At 43.1% G+C, this 23,564-nt stretch overlaps 1 protein-coding gene across 1 annotated transcript in view; it reads left to right on the top strand.

Annotated features, from left to right (window-relative positions):
* The first annotated feature begins 1,498 nt into the window (after positions 1-1,498).
* The window catches only part of LOC134342855 (disheveled-associated activator of morphogenesis 2), a 160,546-nt gene continuing 138,480 nt past the window's right edge, over positions 1,499-23,564 (top strand). The window contains exon 1 of the mRNA XM_063041495.1: positions 1,499-1,709. Within this exon, the coding sequence (XP_062897565.1) occupies positions 1,671-1,709 (39 nt within the window). The 5' untranslated portion in view covers positions 1,499-1,670. The remainder of the gene's footprint in view (positions 1,710-23,564) is intronic.

Raw genomic sequence — 23,564 nt, 5'->3', positions numbered from 1 at the left:
CAATGGAACGGCACAAGGCTCTGGCGCCTTGGGAAAAGGAACGTACATCGCGGAGAGCGAGTGAAATTAGTGTAAAGTATTGTCTAACTGTGGGATAATCTGGAATTCCAGATCATTTCACCACTGCTCCAACCTCCATTGATTCTCCAGCCACACTGAACAACTCAACCTTCAAATACCCCTCAAGCTTCACCTGCCTACAAATACCCCCACACAGCTGCCAACTCCCCAATCTCAAGATGAAGAAAAGGCCAAGAGAGGCACTAGAAGACTCGCAGAATCTATTCATTATCTCAGGAGTAGTGCAGAGGAGATTCACCAGAATGTTGCATGTTGTCAGTTTAATGGAGAAACTGGATAGACTGGTTTGCTTTTCTTGGATCAAAAGACGTGGGGGTGTGGACCTGCATAAGGTATACACAATTCTGAGAGGGACAACAAATGGTGGCTAGTAAAACTTGTGTTTCAATGACTGAGATGTCCAAAATAAATAGATTAAAGAGGTGGGGGTGCGAGGGGGGCTTAGAGGGAATCTGAAGAGGATTATTTTTTCCACTCAAAGTGTGGTCAAAATCTGAAGAAATGGTGGAAGCACATATTCTTAGGATATTAAGGCAGCACCTAAACAAGTAGTAGAGTCAGTCAGGCATAAAAGAATACAGACTTAATGGGGTTAGTGCGGGTAGGAACAATGTGTAGCAGGGACATAGTGGCTTGAATGACCTGCTTCTGAGTCATACAGCTCTATCAACTTTCTATGTTTGAAAAAGTCCCTTTACTTCACCTCCTCCTTTCCTCATTCTCTCCCAGTTTCAATGATCACCTTGTACTTCTTCCTCACCTCCCCACTTTCTTAGTCTGACTTCTCATCTTTTTATCCAGTCCTGACAAGGCTTTCAGATCAAAACGTTGACTGTTTACTGTTTTTTATAGATGCCACCTGACCGACTGAGTTCCTCCAGCATTGTGTGTGTTCCACATGGTGCCTGGTTTGGAATTGGGAGGTTCTATCTATTGGCTTGGTGGAAGGAGACAGGGGGTGGGACTGAAGGGCTTGAGTTACACTGAATGGCTGGGTAGACTGGGACCTTTTTACCTGGAGCATAGGATGCTGACGGATGACGATAGATAGGATGGATCTTTATCCTGGGATAAGGAGAGGGCTTGTGTTTGAGGTGAGAGGAGAAAGATTTAAATGGAACCTGGGGGGCAATTTTCTGGTGGGTATATGGAAGGGATTGCCAGAGGAAGTGCAGAGGTGAGTACTATTACCATGTTTACATGGACAGTAAAGGAGGGGGATTGGCTAAACACATGCAAATGAGATTACCCGAATACACATATCTGTCGGCATAGGCAAGTTAAGTGAATGGCCTCTTTCCAATCCATATATTTCAATTTTATATATATAACTATTTTAGACCGAAGTGCACAGGGCGGAGCAACGTGCACTAACGTCAAGTTCACGTTGGTTGCTAGAGACATGGGTGGCGGAAACCACAACAGGCACAAGGTTCGGCTGTTGCTGAAAATCTCCGACAGGCAACAACTGCCCGAATGAGCTCTAATCAAGACTGTATCGAGAAGCAGGCGTGGCTTTTCAACTCCGTGAAATCCAGGAAGCGACGTTCTGCCAAGCCATCCAGGAAATTAACGAGAACGGGGAGAGGATGGAGTTTACGGGCGCCGGCGGCTGCACTACCCCGCAGGTGAGTCGGGACGTCCCGCAGGTGGGAACAGATTCGGCCGGGAAGAGCGAGCGCCTTTTCTCCTTACCTGTTGTACTTCGTTATCGTGGACAGATCGCTTTGCTTCACTATTGTAATCTCGTCCCAGGCTTTTGGAGCACAACCTTTGACTGAGAACTTGATAGCGAAGTTACAGGAAAAATCCAGGACGATTTGGAAAAGCAAAAAAGACACATATGTTTGACAGGTGTTTGATAGGTTTAATAACTTTGTGTAAGGTCGACCATAAATTACAATGTATTTGAAAAACAAAGTGCTGTAAACAGACTGCATGTGTGGAAGAAGAAACTGAGTTAATGTTAGTATTTTCCACGTTGCCAGTTCCTGCTGCTTTCTGGTCATTCACCTGTACTCTCACTATCACTCGGTGGCCCTTTAGACAGAACAGTGCAGCATAGGACCCCTCAGGCGCAGGGTGCGCGAACTTTGATATAAGCCTTCAAGAAACCTTAAACCACTACACAGCTGCTACTGAAGTTACTCCTACCACGCTATTGGGTAGGGATAGCCAGATTTAGACCGGCAGTGTTAAAGGAACAGCTTTGTATTTCCAAGTTAGGACAGGTTGTGATTTGGTGGAAATCCTCTGGTGATGGTGCCTTTCTCTCCCTTGGTGGTAGAAGTTGCATGTTTGCAGCAGACGAGGTGAATAACTGGACTGCATTTTGAGGATTGCACGCACTCCAGCGGGAGTGTGCCAGTGGTGGAGAGAATGAACAAATAGAGCCGTGGACAGGGAGCTAATAAAATGAGCTACTTTGTTGGGGATGATGTTGAGCTTTGTGAGAATCATTGACACTGCACTGATGAGGCAAGTGGAGAGCATTCCATCATGTTACTGACCTGCCTCCTGAACGTGGTCGAAAGGCTTTGTGGTATCATGAGTAGAGTCATCCACTGCAGGATACCTTGTCATCACAAGGTCACTTTGAATGTCTATTTCAGAGGTTCCCAACTTTCCACAGATCCCCAGCATAAAAGGCTCCACAGCATAAAAAACGTTTGGGAACCTCTGGTTTAATCAGTAGTAACCCCTGAGATGATGGTGTGAGACTAAGCAATAATAATGTGCTTGACTGAAGAAGGGAATACGGTTGGACTGTCTCTTGTGGAAATGATTATTGCTTGGCATTTAACCACTCATGCCTGAACATTGTTTAGATTTTACTGCATGCAGGCAGGGACTGTTTCATTCAATGAGGAGTTGCAAATGAAATCAAACATTATTCAAACATATCTAAAAAATCTTGAATTTAACTGTGATGGAAAAAAAGTCATTGATAAAGCAGCTGAATATAGTTAGAAACGCAAACACGAGGAATTCTGCAGATGCTGGAAATTCAAGCAACACACATCAAAGTTGCTGGTGAACGCAGCAGGCCAGGCAGCATCTCTAGGAAGAGGTGCAGTCCACGTTTCGGGCCGAGACCCTTCGTCAGGACTAACTGAAAGAAGAGCTAGTAAGGGATTTGAAAGTGGGAGGGGGAGGGGGAAGATCCAAAATGATAGGAGAAGACCGGAGGGGGAGAGATGGAGCCAAGAGCTGGACAGGTGATTGGCAAAGGGGATATGAGAGGATCATGGGACAGGAGGCCCAGGGAGAAGGAAAAGGGGGGAGGGGGGAAACCCCAGAGGATGGGTAAGGGGTATAGTGAGAGGGACAGAGGGAGAAAAAGGAGAGAGCAAGAAAGAATGTGTGTATATAAATAAATAACGGATGGGGTACGAGGGAAAAGTGGGGCATTAGCGGAAGTTTGAGAAGGCAATGTTCATGCCATCAAGTTGGAGGCTACCCAGACGGAATATAAGGTGTTGTTCCTCCAAACTGAGTGTGGCTTCATCTTTAAAGAGGCTGTGGATAGACATATCAGAATGGGAATGGGATGTGGAATTAAAATGGGTTTCTCCCTCTCACTATACCCCTTGCCCATCCTCTGGGTTTTTTACCCCCTCCCCCTTTTCTTTCTCCCTGGCCTCCTGTCCCATGATCCTCTCATATCCCTTTTGCCAACCAACTGTCCAGCTCTTGGCTCCATCCCTCCCCCTCCTGTCTTCTCCTATCATTTCAGATCTCCCCCTCCCACTCCTACTTTCAAATCTCTTACTAGCTCTTCTTTCAGTTAGTCCTGACGAAGGGTCTTGGCCCGAAACGTCGACTGTACCTCTTCCTAGAGATGCTGCCTGGCCTGCTGTGTTCACCTGCAACTTTGCTGTGTGTTGCTTGAATATAGTTAGAGCAAGGTCGTTGCCCTGACAAGACAGCAATGATGTATGGAGCTGCCATGACTGATCCCCAACAACTACCTTCCTTTGTGGAGTCTGACTTCAGCATTTTATCTTTGATGTTTATTATTAGACTTCTTTGATATAACACTTCATCAAGCACTTCCTTATTGTTAACGGCCATCACTCTTGCCTCACCTTCAGAGTTCAGTATTTTTTTGTCCATGACTGAACCAAAGCTGTAATGAATTCTGACTGAGAAGTGGATTGAGAAATATTTGCTATAGCATCAGCTGCAGTTTGTAAATCAGGTGAGATTATGTGATGTGCTGAAACTGGGATGTGAGAAGGAGGATTACATCTTAAACACAAGTTCAAGTTTATTGTCATTCAACTCGATATATGTATGAAACAATATTCTTCCAAATCAACGTGCACAGCATGGTCTATATAACACACTCTACATACATACACACACACATTCTATATACATGTACGCGCACACACACACACACACACACATATATACACACACACACACACACACACACACACACACACTGCACTCCCACTACTGTCTCTCACTAGGCCTCTCACTACACTCACTCTCATACTTCATGCACTTCACACACACACACTACACACAGAACACAATAATGCCACAAATAAATTCACATAATGAGGTGCATATATGATGCACGTTAAAAAGTAATCAATATAATGCTGTTGGAGCTACATACAACATGGGACCTGAGAGATGCTGGGGAGTTCAGTGGTCTTATGGCCTGGGGAAAAGAACTATTTCCCATCCTAATAGGCCTTGTCCTAATGCTATAGTACCTCCCTGCTTGATAGTTGGGGGTCAAGAAATTGCTGGTCAGTGGAAAGGGATCGTTGACAATGCTGAAGGTCCTGTGTACACATTGTTCTTGACAAATATCTCAGATGGGTAGAGGAGAGACTCCAATGATTCTCTCAGCAGTCCTCATAATCCCTTGTACTTTCCTGCGGTCCGATGCCTTGCGATTCTGTACCAGACAGTGATGCAGCTGATCAGGACATTCTCACTGGTGCTTCTGTAAGAATTAGTTAGAATGTTTCGGGGGGAGGGGAGGTGAGCCTCGCTCACCTCAGTCTCCTCTGGAAGTGGAGACGTTGCTGTGCTTTCTGGACCAAAGAGGTGGTGCTGAGCAACCAGGTAAGATTGCCCATAACTTGCACTCCCAGCGACATGGTGCTCCTAAATCTCTCGACTGCGGAGCCGTGTACGTACAGTGAGGAGCGGTCAGCCTGTACCTTGCTAAAGTCCACAATCATCTCTTTGGTCTCATCCACATTGAGACTCCAGTTATTATGCTTGCACTATTCTACCATCCGCTCCAACTTCTCTCTGTACCCTGTCTAGTCGATGTTGATGAGGCGAGCTACTGCTATGTCATCAGTGAAGTTGATGATTCAGTTTGAACTGTATCTAGGACAGTCATATGTCAGCAGTGTGAACAGCGGCAGGCTGAGCATATAGTCCTGGGGGGTGTCAGTGCCTCCGTCTGAACCACCATCTTCCAATAATTTTAATCCTAACACTGATGAAGGTCACTCTCATGACCATTCAAGGTATGTCTTCCAGAGGTTAACAGGTTTTATTGCTGTTAAATTGCTTGTGTGTATCACCTTGAACAACAAAAAGGGAACGTATGCATGAGATGAGTGGGAAGTGAGATTTGAGAATGATTAGATTTGAATCTATTTTACTTTCCATCCATTTCAGGTTTAAAAATTAGGTGCCCATACCCATTGTATATGGTTGCAGATATAAATGCAGTGCTGTACCAGCATTTGCATCCTAACCAATTAGATTAATGAACAAAGGATACTAGACCAGAAAAGTACTATTTCAGGATATGTCGCGGTAATACATAATGCTGAAACAAAGCCTTAACATCAAAATGTAAGAAATGAAATAAAATATCAATAGATTACATTTTTTGCTAGAAAATAGACCTCTAAACATTTCAAGGATCATGCCCTCTTTTAAGAATTGTGTAACTGCCAACTTCCTGTATGTTTAAGTGCTTTGCCTTTCTTGGGTCTATAATACAGTTTTAGCTCCCTTGCCATTTTTGTTTTGAAATTCTCAGCTACCTTTGCTACTTTTTCCAGGTTGACATTTGATATCCAAAAAACAAAACAGGAAAAGACTAACTGGACCATTTGGTTTGCCACCAAAGTAATGACAGCAACAGAAATGCTGCCATGAAAAATCAACGTGGAAGGACTGAATGAACCCACATACAGAGTAGAGCTAGATAGCTTGCAACCTGACAACTCCAGCCATCGGGGCTGTCCAGCATCCACAGTTCCCTGAAGCCGACCATAATTAACTCTTTAATTCTCTTTGGGAGTTTGCTGTGGCCCAGTGAAAACAGCAGGAGTGCACCACCTCCTAACGCTGATGCCACCTGCCTCTTCAAGTACTTCCTGCCCCCATAGCTGATAGACTGTGCAGATGCCACATTGGCTCATCAGCTACCTCAGATCCCAGAAAACTGATGTAGCAACAAGTCATCCTTGACTTTAAAGGATCACCTGAAAAGAATCTCTGGAGCAATACGCTATGGCAAAAAAAAGACCACCAAAATCAGTTAATTGACTAAAAGTTCAAAGTACATTGAGTCTTAAAGAATGTATACTATGTACAACCTTGCGAACAACCTCATTTCCTCACAGCCGTAAAACAAAGAAACAAAATAGAACCCATTACAAAAGACCATCAAACACCCAATGTGCCGAAAATAAAAAACAAATCAGGCAAACGATTAAAGTCAACAAATGACATTCAGAACTGAATTTCATGAAAGTGAGTTCACAGCAATGAAGCCAGTCCCACTGCAGCCAATTCAGAAGCTCATTAGTTGCAGGAATCTATTAAACTAGAGAGTCTAGTGAACTTCCTTGTTCATTCCATGCTCCAATTTAAAACAGGTTGAGCAAGCTGTACAAACCGCAAGGAGGTTCGTATTTCCAGTTGTTCTTTTCAGAGAGTAGACTTTGTCTGCTAACATTGGACTTTGGTCTGCATCTCTTGTGCTGCATAGATATTGAACTGCTCAGTGTGTGTTCGCAAAACCTCATTGTGTTTATATCCTAGGCTAACAGTAAGAGTTTATCATGAATTTAATATACATATAAATAAAGTCTCACATGGAATTTTAGCCCAAGATTCTGACTGGGACACTTGGGCAAACACTTGTGTGATTCACAGAAGGTTCCACAAATCTAGATGATTGAGGAAAAATGCTGTGCAGTATTTGTACTAGAAATCTGGCTGAGTATAATGATACTATGGGTAATTCCCTTGAAGGTACATGCTGTAAAAAAACTGGGTGTGTTTTCAATGGAATTATTTGTACTCTTTCCTCATTGTGTTGTTTCCTGTTCAAGTATACATCCATAATAGTGTGAACTTTAAACACAACCCTTTTATAAAGGGTTTGACATAGGTAGGAAAAGGGATGAGGTCCTGAAAGGAGAATATAGGGAGCTAGGAAGGGAGTTGAGAAAAAGGACCGCAAAGGTAGTAATCTCGGGATTACTGCCTGTGCCACGCGACAGTGAGAGTAGGAATGCGATGAGGTGGAGGATAAATGCGTGGCTGAGGGATTGGTGTAGGGGGCAGGGATTCAAGTTTTTGGATCATTGGGACCTCTTTTGGCGCAGGCGTGACCTGTACAAAAAGGACGGGTTACACTTGAATCCTAGGGGGACCAATATCCTGGCAGGGAGATTAGCGGGGACTACTGAGGTGACTTTAAACTAGAATGGTTGGGGGGTGGGAATCAAATTAAAGAGGCTAGGCGTGAGGAGGTTAGTTCACAACAGAGGGATGGGAACCAGTGCAGAGAGACAGAGGGGTGTAAAGTGAGGGTAGAAGCAAAAAGTACTAAGGAGAAAAGTAAAAATGGCAGGCCGACAAATCCAGGGCAAGCATTAAAAAGGGCCACTTTTCAACATAATTGTATAAGGGCTAAGAGAGTTGTAAAAGAGCGCCTGAAGGCGTTATGTGTCAATGCAAGGAGCATTCGTAATAAGGTGGATGAATTGAAAGTGCAGATTGTTATTAATGATTATGATATAGTTGGGATCACAGAGACATGGCTCCAGGGTGACCAGAGACGGGAGCTCAACGTTCAGGGATATTCAATATTCAGGAGGGACAGACATGAAGGAAGGGGAGGTGGGGTGGCGTTGCTGGTTAAAGAAGAGATTAACGCAATAGAAAGGAAGGACATAAGCTGGGAAGATGTGGAATCGATATGGGTAGAGCTGCGTTACACTAAGGGGCAGAAGACGCTGGTGGGAGTTGTGTACAGGCCACCTAACAGTAGTAGTGAGGTCGGAGATGGTATTAGACAGGAAATTAGAAATGTGTGCAATAAAGGAACAGCAGTTATAATGGGTGACTTCAATCTACATGTAGATTGGGTGAACCAGATTGGTAAAGGTGCTGAGGAAGAGGATTTCTTGGAATGTATGCGGGATGGATTTTTGAACCAACATGTCGAGGAACCAACCAGAGAGCAGGCTATTCTGGACTGGGTTTTGAGCAATAAGGAAGGGTTAATTAGCAATCTTGTCATGAGAGGCCCCTCGGGTAAGAGTGACCATAATATGGTGGAATTCTTCATTAAGATGGAGAGTGACATAGTTAATTCAGAAACAAAGGTTCTGAACTTAAAGAGGGGTAACTTTGAAGGTATGAGACGTGAATTAGCTAAGATAGACTGGCAAATGACACTTAAAGGATTGACGGTGGATATGCAATGGCAAGCATTTAAAGGTTGCATGGATGAACTACAACAATTGTTCATCCCAGTTTGGCAAAAGAATAAATCAAGGAAGGTAGTGCACCTGTGGCTGACAAGAGAAATTAGGGATAGTATCAATTCCAAAGAAGAAGCATACAAATTAGCCAGAGAAAGTGGCTCACCTGAGGACTGGGAGAAATTCAGAGTTCAGCAGAGGAGGACAAAGGGCTTAATTAGGAAGGGGAAAAAAGATTATGAGAGAAAACTGGCAGGGAACATACAAACGGACTGTAAAAGCTTTTATAGATATGTAAAAAGGAAAAGACTGGTAAAGACAAATGTAGGTCCCTTGCAGACAGAAACAGGTGAATTGATTATGGGGAGCAAGGACATGGCAGACCAATTGAATAATTACTTTCGTTCTGTCTTCACTAAGGAGGACATAAATAATCTTCCAGAAATAGTAGGGGACAGAGGGTCCAGTGAGATGGAGGAACTGAGCGAAATACATGTTAGTAGGGAAGTGGTGTTAGGTAAATTGAAGGGATTGAAGGCAGATAAATCCCCAGGGCCAGATGGTCTGCATCCTAGAGTGCTTAAGGAAGTAGCCCAAGAAATAGTGGATGCATTAGTGATAATTTTTCAAAACTCTTTAGATTCTGGACTAGTTCCTGAGGATTGGAAGGTGGCTAATGTAACTCCACTTTTTAAAAAAGGAGGGAGAGAGAAACCGGCGAATTATAGACTGGTTAGCCTAACGTCGGTGGTGGGGAAACTACTGGAGTCAGTTATCAAGGATGTGCTAACAGCACATTTGGAAAGCGGTGAAATGATCGGACAAAGTCAGCATGGATTTGTGAAAGGAAAATCATGTCTGACGAATCTCATAGAATTTTTTGAGGATGTAACTAGTAGAGTGGATAGGGGAGAACCAGTGGATGTGGTATATTTGGATTTTCAAAAGGCTTTTGACAAGGTCCCACACAGGAGATTAGTGTGCAAACTTAAAGCACATGGTATTGGGGGTAAGGTATTGGTGTGGGTGGAGAATTGGTTAGCAGACAGGAAGCAAAGAGTGGGAATAAATGGGACCTTTTCAGAATGGCAGGCGGTGACTAGTGGGGTACCGCAAGGCTCAGTGCTGGGACCCCATTTGTTTACAATATATATTAATGACTTGGATGAGGGAATTAAATGCAGCATCTCCAAGTTTGCGGATGGCACGAAGCTGAGTGGCAGTGTTAGCAGTGAGGAGGATGCTAAGAGGAAGCAGGGTGACTTGGATAGGTTGGGTGAGTGGGAAAATTCATGGCAGATGCAATTTAATGTGGATAAATGTGAAGTTATCCACTTTGGTGGCAAAAATAGGAAAACAGATTATTATCTGAATGGTGGCCGATTAGGAAAAGGGGAGGTGCAACGAGACCTGGGTGTCATTATACACCAGTCATTGAAAGTGGGCATGCAGGTACAGCAGGCGGTGAAAAAGGCGAATGGTATGCTGGCATTTATAGCGAGAGGATTCGAGTACAGGAGCAGGGAGGTACTACTGCAGTTGTACAAGGCCTTGGTGAGACCACACCTGGAGTATTGTGTGCAGTTTTGGTCCCCTAATCTGAGGAAAGACATCTTTGCCATAGAGGGAGTACAAAGAAGGTTCACCAGATTGATTCCTGGGATGGCAGGACTTTCATATGAAGAAAGACTGGATGAACTGGGCTTGTACTCGTTGGAATTTAGAAGATTGACGGGGGATCTGATTGAAACATATAAGATCCTAAAGGGATTGGACAGGCTAGATGCAGGAAGATTGTTCCCGATGTTGGGGAAGTCCAGAACGAGGGGCCACAGTTTGAGGATAGAGGGGAAGCCTTTTAGGACCGAGATTAGGAAAAACTTCTTCACACAGAGAGTGGTGAATCTGTGGAATTCTCTGCCACAGGAAACAGTTGAGGCCAGTTCATTGGCTATATTTAAGAGGGAGTTAGATATGGCCCTTGTGGCTACGGGGGTCAGGGGGTATGGAGGGAAGGCTAGGGCGGGGTTCTGAGTTGGATGATCAGCCATGATCATAATAAATGGCGGTGCAGGCTCGAAGGGCCGAATGGCCTACTCCTGCACCTGTTTTCTATGTTTCTATGTTTCTATAAAGTAAATTCTAGATTGTAACACCTAGCAACCTTATTAAAAATACTCTTATTTAGTTTGTGGCTTTTTTAAACAATTATCTTAAACATTTTCTTCACACCAGCTTTCTCAAATCCACCACTACCCTAACTCAAATTTCACTGCATTCTGCTTTAAAGAGTATAAACCTAGTTTCCAGCTCCACTGGATTCGCTTGGTAGATTTTCTCCGCATGTTTACCAAGGTCTTTGTAAAAGCCAGACACAATAGACAGCACTAGTGAATTAATAGTGCTTGTGAAGTCAGAGATTTAAATGAGAAACGTAGTGTAGGTAGACAGGAAGGAGCAGTTTCTTTAGCAGTCTGACACAGATTGAAAAGTTACCATTGAAAAGAAATTTATAAATATTTAGTCATCTCTTATAAGCGCAGAATCTGGAATTTAGCTTGAAAGGATGCCTCAAGTGGATTCCTTCAATATGCTTAACAGCTGCTTCCCAGTTATGGACCAAGATCAGGGAAATCGAATTAGTTTAAGTAATGGCTTCGATGGGTGTAGAGACACTGGGCTGATAGGCCATCTGTAGTGCCGTCACTTCCTTTGGCCAGAATATTCTGTAAACTTACTCAACACCCTTGCTTGCCATGCAGTTACCTACAAAACCCGCTGATACCTGTGTTGAGTCCTTGTCATGAACTTCCTCAGGTGCACTGACCTTGAATCGGTCAGCATTTCGTATGATTGGTGACACTTCTGATTGTAAATTGCAAGCCTGCATGCAGTATTATTTTCACAGCCAATTAAACCACACTCCCAGCCTCACCAGCTGTGAAAATTGAATATTTGTGAATATTAATTAAAAATTAAACGTATGTTTTGATATAATTCTTTGTTAATTATAACAGTAAATTCTAAGATCTAAATTACCTCATACTTCTCACCCCATGCAGCTGTTCTTCTCTGTCTGAATGACTAGATACTGTTAGGATAGTGTCAGGAATCCAATATTGGAAGGCAGGATTTAGTTAACAGTGATCATTTGTGTGGAAGCATGGAATTACAATGAACTCGTGCAATTGTATCAATTTTACACAGTGCTATGTCAGTAAATACCTGCAGTCCTGTGCAGATCTGTTGATTTTTATTGGAATAATCAAGCTTATAATCCTATGATTTATTTGATTCTCTTCTGCCTGGTGGTGATTGAATAGGCAGTTTGCAAACAGTCATAAGACCCTATGAAAATGAAGCAGACTTAGTCCATTCAACCCATCGAGTCTGCTCCGCCATTCCATCATTATTATCTCTCTCAATCCCATTCTCCCTGTAATTTTTGACACACTGACTAATCCAGAATCTATCAAACTCCTCTTTAAATATACCCCATGACTTGGCCTCAACAGCGGTCTGTGGCAATGAATTCCACAGATTCACTACTCTCTGGCTAAAGGAACTACTTCATATTCCTGTCTCTCTTTTCTATTCTGAGGCCATACTCTCTGGTCCTAGACTCCTCCACTATAGGAAATATCCTTTTCACATCCACTCTATTGTAATCCTTCGATATTTGATAGGTTTCAATGAGTCCCCCTCATGCATGTCGTGGTTTTTCATTTCTCACAAACGACAAGGAGACGCAGAAAACCCTTCAAGATGTTTTAAACTTTAATTTGCAAATCAAAGCTGAGACAATCAGAAAGCTAGTAGCTGACTGCCTGTCGAGGCTTGTATACAGCATTTTTTATAGCAATTCTCCTATCTTAGCTACATTATTATATCCAATCGGCCTGTGATTACATATCATCAATATATCCGCTCTCGACTTTCCACTATTGTTTTACTCCCCAACTTAATTATGTCCTAGTTTATATTTTAGACCATATGTCCTCTCATCCCTAATCACAGTTATTTCTTAATTAGTCTTGCGTTGACATACTGCCACATATTTCATCACCTTACTCGCCACCATTATCTTTCTACTTGGTTTCATTCTAGTTCTCTTCATGAATTAATTGTGAACAGGTCAAAAGTCAGGGCTACATAGTGAATACCTTCTAATGAGCTAACAGTGGTTACGTAGTAAATATTGTAGAGAATACAATGTGTGCATTTGAGTAAATACTGTTGAGTAAATACTGTAAATAACAATACGTAGAAAACACAATGTGTGCATTTGCATTTTCCAATATGCCCAGAGCCATCAAATGCTCCTCATATGTTAACCCTTTCATTCTGGAATCATTGTCATGAAATCCTTTGGACCCTCTCCAATATCAGCACATCTCTTTTAGATAAGGAGCCCAAAGCTGCTCACAATACTCTAAGTGTGGTCTGACCAATGCCTTATAAAGCCTTAACATTACATCCTTGCTTTTGTATTCTAGTCCTATTGAAATAAATACAAACATTGTATTTGCCTTCCTCACCATTGACTCAACCTGCAAGTTAACATTTAGGGAATCCAACATTCGGACTCCTCAGTCCCTTTGCATCTCTGATTTTTGAATTTTCTTCCCATTTAAAAAATAGTCTTTATTCTTTATTCTTTCTACATAAGCTATATTCTATCTGCCTCTTCTTTGCCCATTCTCCCAATTTGTCCAAGTCCTTCTGCAGACACTCTGCTTCCTCAACATGAACTGCCCTTCTACCTATCTTTGTATAATCCGCCATTGTGACCACAAAGACATCAATTCCTTCATCAAAATAATCCACATATAACACAAAAAGAAGTGGCCCCAACACCAAACCCTGTAGTGCATCGCGAGTCACCAGCAGCCAACCACAACAGTCCCCCTTTATTTGCACCCTTTGCCTTCTGCTAGTCAGCCAACCTTCTCAAACAAGAGCAAATCTGCAGATGCTGGAAATCTCAGCAACACACACAAAATGTTGGAGGAACTCAGCAGGTCAGGCAGCATCTATGGAAAAAAAAAAGAAGCATAGACGACGTTTTGGGCGAAGACCCTTTAGCATGACTGGAGAAAAAATGCTGAGGAGTAGATTTGAAAGGTGGGAGGAGAGGAGAGAGAAACATCAGGCGATAGGTGAAACTTGGAGGGGGAGTGATGAAACAAAGAGCTAGGAATTTGATTGGTGAAAGAGACAAAAGGCCATGGGAGAAATAAAAAAAGGGGAGGGGGTGGAGGAGCACCAGAGGGAGGTGATGGGTGGGCAAGGAGATAACATGAGAGAAGGAAAAGGGGATGAGAAATGGTGAAGGTGGTGGGGAGGGGGGAATGACTGTTTGAGAAATCGATGTTCATGCAATCAGGTTGGAGGCTACCCAAACGGAATATATGGTGTTGTTCCTTCAACCCAGTGTGGCCTCATCACAACAGTGGAGGAGGCCATGAATGGACATTTCAGAGTGGGAATGGGTGGTGGAATTAAAATGGGTGGTCACTGGGAGATCCCGCTTGTCTGGCAGATGGAGCCAGGTATTTGGTGATGCTTGACAAAGTGGTCTCCCAATCTACATCGGATCTCACTGATATAAGAAGACCGCACCTGGAGCACCGGACACAGTATATGACCCCCAACGGACTCACAGCTGAAGTGCCACCTCACCTGGAAGGACTGTTTGGGGCACTGTATGGTAGTGAAGGAGGCGGTGTATTGGCAGGTGCTCTTGTTCTGCTTGCAAGGATAACTGCCAGGAGGGAGATCAATGAGAAGAGATGAATGGACAGGGGACTTATGTAAGGAGCGATCCCTGCTAAAAGTAGAAATTGGAGAGGAGAGAAAGAGGTATTTGATGGTACGATCCAGTTGGAAGTGCAGAAGTTTTGGAGAATTATGTGCTGGACGTGGAGGCTGGTGGGGTGGTAGGTGAGGACAAGAGGAAATTGGAGAGGAGAGAAAGAGGTATTTGATGGTACGATCCAGTTGGAAGTGCAGAAGTTTTGGAGAATTATGTGCTGGACGTGGAGGCTGGTGGGGTGGTAGGTGAGGACAAGAGGAACCCTATCTCTGGTAGGGTGGTGGGAGCATGGGGTAAGAGCAGATATGCGTGAAATGGGAGAGATGCGGTTGAGGGCAGTGTTGATGGTAGAGGAAGGGAAACCACTTTCTTTGACAAAGGAAGACATCTCCTTCATTCTAGAATGAAAAGCCTCATCTTGAGAGCAGATGCGGCGGAGATTTCATAGATGCTGCCTGGTCTGCTGAGTTCCTCCAGCATTTTGTGTGTGTTGTTCTATCCATTCTAGTACCTTTGCTGCAATACCATGAGCTCTTATCTTGTTAAGTAGCATCATGTGTGGCATCTTGTCGAAGGCCCTCTGAAAATCCAAATAAACAACATCCACTGATTCTCTTTTGTCTATCCTGCCGTAGTTCCTCAAAGAATTCCAACAGATTTGTCAGGCAAGATTTCTCTTTGAGAAAACCATGCATACTTTGGCCTGTTTTATTATGTGCATCCAAGTACCCCAAAACCTCATCCTTAATAGAAGGAGGAGAAGATGGGGGCGTGACGGCAGCGTGCGTGGCCACTTCAGTGGTGATGTCTGTTATCTGTCAAGTAGGGGACCGTGCACAATTCTGATTTGATGGAGACGGACGTGAGAGTACGGAGGAACATCTGGAAAACTTCTGAAATGCCCGCTTCGCTGCCGCTACTACTGTGTGGTAACCAGAATCTCCGGAGCAGAAGGCCCCGAAATCCTCGGCTTTGCGTGTTTCAGCGGCCGGGGCGAGGTCGAAGGCGCTCGGCAGAGGATGGCTCTCGGGAGACTGTATCGGAGAGGCTGGTCGGAAGCTCGAAGTTTTCGGACGGATGGACTCAGTGTCGGCTGTGGTCAGCTGCTTCCAAGGCATTGGCAAGTTGATGGTGCCTGGAGGTTTATGGCAGGGAGTTTCTCCCTTTTGCCGCCGCTATCGGGGACTCGGGAGTCGATCGACTCGGGGACTTTTGAGACTTTATTTACCATGCCCATGGTTTGTTCTTCATCAAATTATGGTATTGCTTTGCATTGCTGTAACTATATGTTATAATTATGTGGTTCTGTCAGTGTTAGTCTTTGGTTTGTCCTGTTTTCTGTGATATCACTCCGGAGAAACGTTGTACCATTTCTTAATGCATGTATGCATTTCTAAATGACAATAAAAGAGGACCGAGTATTCTCATAATCTAATCTAATCTAATCTAATAATGAACTGCAACATCTCCCCAGATACTGAAATCAAGCTAACTAGCCTATGATATCTTTTCTTCCGCCAGTTCTTATCATCTGGATTGGAGTAATCTACCAGCTGTGAAATTTCTAGGGTTCAAGGTCCAACTAGTGTTCTAGAAAATCACTGGACCTAGTGAGCTGTCATTGAGATCATGTTTGAGCCACTTAGAGGGAAGATGTTTTATTCCTGTATGTAGCAATGGAAGTCATTTTGGAGATTGGACAGTATTGCCATGATGATTGTGTCACTGCAGTTCCAGTGTATGAAATGAAACTAAATGTTACATGTGGGGAGCAGAAATCTGTCTAAGCATGTGATTGAGTGGGAAGAAAATGAGAACATGAATCCATGAGTTTGTTTCTAAAATCAGATATGAACGCACTGTGTAGATTGATCTAAGGATCTCAGGTACCCGGTTGGACCCTAAATCTTCCCATGTAGTCCTGATGAAGGGCCTTGGCCCTTAACGTCGACTGTTTATTCCCCTACTTCGATGCTGCCTTATCTGCTGAGTTCCTGCAGTATTTTGTATGTGTTGCTCTGGATTTCCAGCATCTGCAGAATCTCTTGTGTTTATGATGTGCAGTATACAAAGCATAGAGAAGAGACTGCATCAGTAGAAGTAAGAGTCAACTGCAGCTATGCCAGGGGGCAAGTGTGGCCCATGTGTCAGTTTCCTGAAGACTGAGATTATGCATACTAAAGGCTCAATGAGATCTACAGACTAGCTCCCTCCAGACCAGAGGTTGAACGTACCTATATGCATTGCCATAAGCCTAAAGTCACGCAGAATGTGGCAGAGTGATGCTGTCACTTTTCCTATAACTTTCGACAGAGCCTGTAGCTTCTCCTTTGCAACACAGTCATCATGTGTTATTTTAGATCCTGTAACAATAACAGTTGGAAGTTGCCAGTTGGAATGCAACAGTGGCACCTTGTGATTCTATGCATTGTCATACCGGACTTGCCAACAGTCTGTCCGGTATAGTTATTGACATTCCCCTTTTATTAAAGGCATCCATTAGTCTTGTGAGACCATGGATCTGCACCTGGAAAGTCTTCACTCTCCAGGGTGCAGGCCTGGCCAAGGTTGTATGGAAGACCAGCAGTTGCCCATGCTGCAAGTCTCCCCTCTCCACGACACCAATGTTGTCCAAGGGAAGGGCATTAGGACCCATACAGCTTGGCACCAGTGTTGTCACAGAGCACTGTATGATTAAGTGCCTTGCTCAAGGACACAACATGTTCCCTCGGCTGGGACTCGAACTCACGACCTTCAGGTAGCTAGTCCAATGCCTTAACCAGTTGGCCACGTGCCCACATTCCCCTTAGTAATCACCTTAAATTACTAGGAGAACTGAGCTTACTTTCCTCTCTCAGGAAAAGGTAGTCTCAATTCCATTATGCCAAACAAGTGTTGTATTGTACATCCTGGCTGCCTGGGTTGCTGCTTTCTGTGGCAGTCTGAAGGCAAGTTTCTGGTCCCTGTTCTGCAGGATCTGAATTGAAAGTCATCAGCCTTCCTCCCGTTCTACTATAGACAGGGTATATACATGGAAAAGGAGGAGCACCAGCAAAAACACATGGAGAGATGGGCACTGTAGTAAGAAGAAAGGTGATGGTTGATGTTTTCTGATGTACGGAGTGGTATTTTGTACCTTTTTGTGAATGGCCACTGAGATGATGAGGTATTGGTGTCTCATGTCAGTTTAATGTCATGATGTCAGTTTAATTGTATCACATGTATCTGGCTACAGTGAAAAGCTTTTGTTTTGCATACCATCTGGATAGATCATGCCATACGTAATTTCTTTTAGGTAGTAAAAACAATGGAAAATATAGTGTTACAATTACAGAAAAGGTACACTGTAGGTAGACAATAAGAAGCAACCCATTTATCTGTGAAATAAATCAGATTTCAAGAATCAAGAACACATTGGAGAGCCCCTTGCTTGAAGGCAATTTTTCTCTGTATATACCTCTATTTAAAAGCAAGAAACCAGTATGGATTTCAAATTGTTACCTTGTCCAGGCATCTTCCACCAAAGTAAAAAATTAATTGGGGAAAACATTGGTCTTTGACCATGGCTAAATCATATTTAAGTCTTGTCTGCCCACAGTACTAATCCCTGCACAATGGATTCTGTTGACATCTTGGGAGCTAACTGTATGTGCAGTGAATGTAATTGATGGCCAGAACTTTTGCCTATGCTTGATAAAAGCTGCCTAGTACATGTTTCCACCTGTTTGCTGGAGGCAGAAATTCTAGTAATGAAATTGCATTCTATAATTCACAAGCTGTTGGTTTATTATTTTCCAACCAGTCAAGAAATTGTGTGGAATTTTAACTATTTACACCTTTTGTCAACATCGACTTTAACAGATCAGGTTACTCAATGCAGTGAAAAACTGAAAAATCACCATTGATCACCCTGGAATGTTGCACAAACTGGCAAGGCTAAAAGACAGGATCCAAACAAATTGCATAAATTATGATTATAACCATTCTCTTTTAACGACTCTCAAGTGGATTTGAAGCATCGACTGTTTAGTTAAAATACGGATATCAGTTTATGCCAGTCTGCAAAAAATGGTTTAAAATTTGCAATAGGTTCAATAAAATACTCATTAACTTAGTACTTCAGGTATATAAGCACTGGTCTTGCAAAATATCATCACTGTTCCAATATCTCTACTCATTCCAAATTTATATAGGAAGACAGGCCCACTATGCTGACCAATATGTTTACCTGAGGTAGTCCTATTTATCCTGTTTTTCCCCTAACTTGGGAAAAAGACTGTTTGCTTGTGTTATCCCCAAATCCCTCAACATGTTTCCTATATTAAATATCCTTTAATTGAACCCATCAGCTTGTTCCATAGATCCCACAGGAAAAGAATTGTCTTTTGGGTCTCTTTTAAATCTTTCCCCTTACCTGAAAACTGTGCCATCTAGTTTTAGACCTTCTTAACCTGGGAAAAAGATTGTGACTATTCACCTTGCCTATACCTTTCACTGATTTTCCAAACATCAATAAGATCCTCCCTCAACCTCTTATGCTCCAGGGAGAAGTAACCGTATTCTCTAGTCTTTATAACTCAACCAGTCTGTGTCAGTTATATCCTCAATATCTTTCCTGCACCCTTTCCAGTTTAACGACATCCCTCCTACAGCTGGCTTGTATTTGCAACATGACGTCCCAATACTTGTATTTGAAGCCCTGACAGAAGGAGGCAAGAGTGCCAAAAGCCTTTTTCGCCTACCTGACTACCTGTGTCTCCATTTTTGGTGTACTATGTACCTCTGGGTACCTATGTTCAGCAACACTTTCCAGGGCCTTACCATTTACTGTGTAAACTCTGCCTGGTCTAAGTTACAAAGTGCAACACCTCACACTTGTCCATCTGCCATTCTTTGGCCCACTTCCCCAATTGATCAAGATCTTGCTATAAACTTAGATAACTGCTTTCACAGTTCACAAGACCAGCACTTTTTGTATTACCCACAAACTTACTTATCATGCCAGCTGCACACTCAAATTACCAAAATTGCTAATGAAGATGACAAACAACGGTGGACCTACCGCCAGTCTCTGTGACACACCATTCACAGGCCTCCAGTCTGAAAAACAACCTTCCACCACTGTCTTTTGCCTTCCATATCAAGACAATTTTGCATCTACAGCGAATTCTGGTTAATGGGATGCATTGGTGTTATGTTTTGTAACTCCAAAACATAAAACTAGTCGAAAAGAGAAACAAGGGAGCTCAAGAGACACATGTCTTAGTTTCCTTTTCACTTTATGAGGCACACACGTGACATGGTGGCATAATGACTTATGCCATTCACATACTTCTTACATGAATTATGTAAGCAACAAAGAACGCTTTATTGAACACAATGTTTACAATATTACTCAAATATTACTGATATATTAAATACACAACAGCCCTCCCTGTGAATCTATAAACTTAATATAGAATGCATCTCAACTCAAATATTGCTGTCTAGTTATCAATACAGATAAAATACACACACAATGCTATACAAGTACTATATGAATATATAGATATACATAGCATAGTGAATTTTAAGTTGACCCATTCAAGCCCAAAAATTCAATCAATACTGTGGAGGATTTCTTACTTCTGAGGAGAAAAGACATTTGGGCGGGTGGGGTGAGAAAGACAGTGGGGTCACAGTGCTTGGCAGAAGAGACTTGTGGTTGTGAAACAATCTCAGATTCCGGGGCCTCCTATGTGGTGGTTGTAATAGTTGACTCTGGGATTTAGATTATGGATTAAATCGTTTTGTGGCTAAATTTGCGGATGACACCAAGATAGGTGGAGGAGCAGGAAGTGTTGAAGAAACGGAGAGGTTGCAGAGAGACTTGGTCAGTTTAGGAGAGTGGGCAAAGAAATGGCAGATGAGATACAATGTTGAGAAATGTACGGTTGTACATTTTGGAAGAAGAAATAATCCAGCAGGTTATTAGTTAGATAGGGAGAAAATTCAAGAATTGGAAGTGCTAAGGGACTTGGGAGTCCTTGTGCAGGATCCCCTAAAGGTTAACCACCAGGTTGGATCAGCAGTAAGGAAAGCGAATGCTATGTTGGCATTCATTTCAAGAGGAATAGTGTATAAGAGTAAGGAGGTGTTGATGAGGCTCTATGGGGCACTGGTGAGACCCCATTTGGAATACTGTGTGCAGTTTTGGTCCCCCTGTCTTCGAAGGGATGTACTGATGTTGGAGAGAGTTCAGAGAAGATTTACGAGGATGATTCCTGGAATGCAGGGGTTAACATATGAGGAGCGTTTGTCGGCTCTTGGACTGTATTCATTAGAGTATAGAAGAATGAGAGGGGATCTCACAGAAACATTTCAAATGTTGAAAGGGTTGGACAGAGTAAATGTGGAAAGGCTGTTTCCCTTGGTGGGTGAGTCCAGGACAAGAGGGTACCCATTTAAAACAGAGAGGAGGAGAAATTTTTTTAGCCAGAGGGTCGTGGATTTATGGAATTCGTTGCCACATACAGCTGTGGAGGCCCAATCATTGAGGGTGTTTAAGGAGGAGATTGGTAGGTATCTAATTAGTCAGGGTATCAAGGGATATGGGGAAAATGCTGGGAATTGGAACTAGATGGGAGAATAATTTAGCTCATGGTGGAGTGACGGAGCAGACTCGATGGGCCGAATGGCCTACCTGCTCCTTTGTCTTGTGACCTTGTGACCTTAAAAATGCCACAGATCCTCACAGGCCCATCCTTCTTGACTACTGGGAACATTGGCCTAGACCATGGGCTTCCATTAACCTTGGGAAGAATTCCTTCAGCCTCCATGATCATGGGGACTTCCTGTCAGACTGCTGGCAGGTGGAAAGAGTGGGCCCCCTTAACTCTTCCCCTCTGACCCTCAACACAGGTGCCCACTCAGGGCTGTGTCCTAAGCCCCCTCCTTTATGCTCTGTGCACCCATGACAGTGTTGCCACCCACAGTTCCAATCTGCTAATTAAATTTGCTGATGCCACTACATTGATTGGCCTTATCTCAATAATAATGAGGCAGCCTACAGAGAAGAAGTCATCACCCTGACACAGTGGTGTCAAGAAAACAACCTCTCCCTCAATGTCGCAAAAACAAAGGAGCTGGTTGTGGACTACAGGAAGAATGGAGACAGGCTAACCCCTATTGATATCAATGGATATGGGGTTGAGAGGGTGGACAGCTTTAAGTTCCTCGGCATGCACATCACCAAGGATCTTACATGATCTGTACATACCGGCTGTGTGGTGAAAAAATCACAACAGCACCTCTTGCGCCTCAGACGATTTAAGTTGGCATGAGTCCGCAAATCCTAAGGACTTTCTACAGGGGCACAATTGAGAGCATCCTGACTATAGCTGCATCACTGTCTGGTATGGGAACTGCATTTCCCTCAATCGCAGGACTCTGCAGAGAGTGGTGCGGACAGCCCAGTGCATCTGTTCATGTGAACTTCCCACTATTCAGGACATTTACAAAGACAGGTGCGTAAAAAGGGCCTGAAGGATCATTGGGGACCCGAGTCACCCCCCCCCAAATCTGTTCCAGCGACCACCATCCGGGAAACGGTACTGCAGCATAAAAGCTAGGACCCACAAGCTCCGGGATAGCTCCGCCAGGACATCAGACTGATTAATTCACGCTGATACAATTGTATTTCTATGCTATATTGACTATCCTATTGTACATACTAATTGCTACAAATTACTTTAAATTACACATTTGGACAAAGATATAACATAAAAATTTTTGCTCCTCATGTATGTGGAGGATGTAAGAAATAAAGAAAAATATCAATTCATTTCATGTGATCTACCTCACTGGCTAAGTTATTATGGATTGTATTAAGAACCGGATTGGCTTTGTAAAACTTGAGAGTGGCATTTTTATTTGCTTCAAAATACAGCTCAATTGGCTCAATATACATGTTCCAGTTATCTCTTGTGCAATCAGAAGCATTTATGTTTTTGATGTACCAACCTTTTTTTTTCACTTATTATTATCACCCAGTAGTCACTGTTATGAATTTGTCCATTTTCCACCTTTTTTTAACTTAACGGTTTCTTGCAGTAAATTTTGTTTAAACTTAAATATCTGACTGTGCTTCTTTTAAACTTGAACATCTCACTGCACTTCAACAGGTAGGTAGTCTTCTTGGGTTCATTTAAAACTTCCTCATCGCCACTGTTATGTTTTGTCACACCAGGACATAAAACTAATTGAAAAGGAAAACAAGGGAGCCCAAGAGATGTGCATCTTAGTTTTGTTTCTACTTACTGATACTACAATCAGGACCAATACATTCTAGCCTAATTAAACAGTTGCCCAATTAGCCAAAATTTCATAAATTGTTATTGATGGAGGAATTCATACAGTGTACACTGCCGTGTTCTTTTGATTGAGAGTAAAAGAACAAAATTAGTGCAGATGCCTCGTGCAAATTATGGAATGCCTTCCTACAATGTTACTGACGATTCCATCCTCCAAATCTTCATTTTCATTGTAACATTCAAGATGATTGTAGATACCTACAATCACCAAGGGGAGGAGAAGATGGCAGTGCGATGCAGCACTTGCGGCCGCTCCGAAATGATACCGTATTTGTAAGTAGGTACTGCGCACAATCCTGATTTGATAGAGACAGATGTGAGAAGCACGGGGGAACATCTGGAGAAACTTCTGAAATGCTCGCTTCGCTGCCGCTGCTACTGTGCAATCGAGAATCTCCGGAGGGGAAGGCCCCAAATCCTCGGCTTTGCCTATTGCCTGTTGCCGGAGCCAGGGTCAAAGCGCTCGGCAGAGATGGTGCTTGGTGTCGGAGGGCTGGTTGGAGGCTCGAAGTTTTCGGACGGACTCTAGAGTCAGCTGTGGTTGGGTGCTTCCAGGGTGCTGCATCAGCAAGTTTGGCAGGGAGAGTTTTTCTTCCTTCTACCGTC

This window comes from Mobula hypostoma, chromosome 2, assembly GCF_963921235.1.
Source record: "Mobula hypostoma chromosome 2, sMobHyp1.1, whole genome shotgun sequence".
NCBI lineage: Eukaryota > Metazoa > Chordata > Chondrichthyes > Myliobatiformes > Myliobatidae > Mobula > Mobula hypostoma.
The sequence above is the reverse complement of the archived record's forward strand: the minus strand, read 5'-3'. Positions and strand labels throughout refer to the sequence as shown.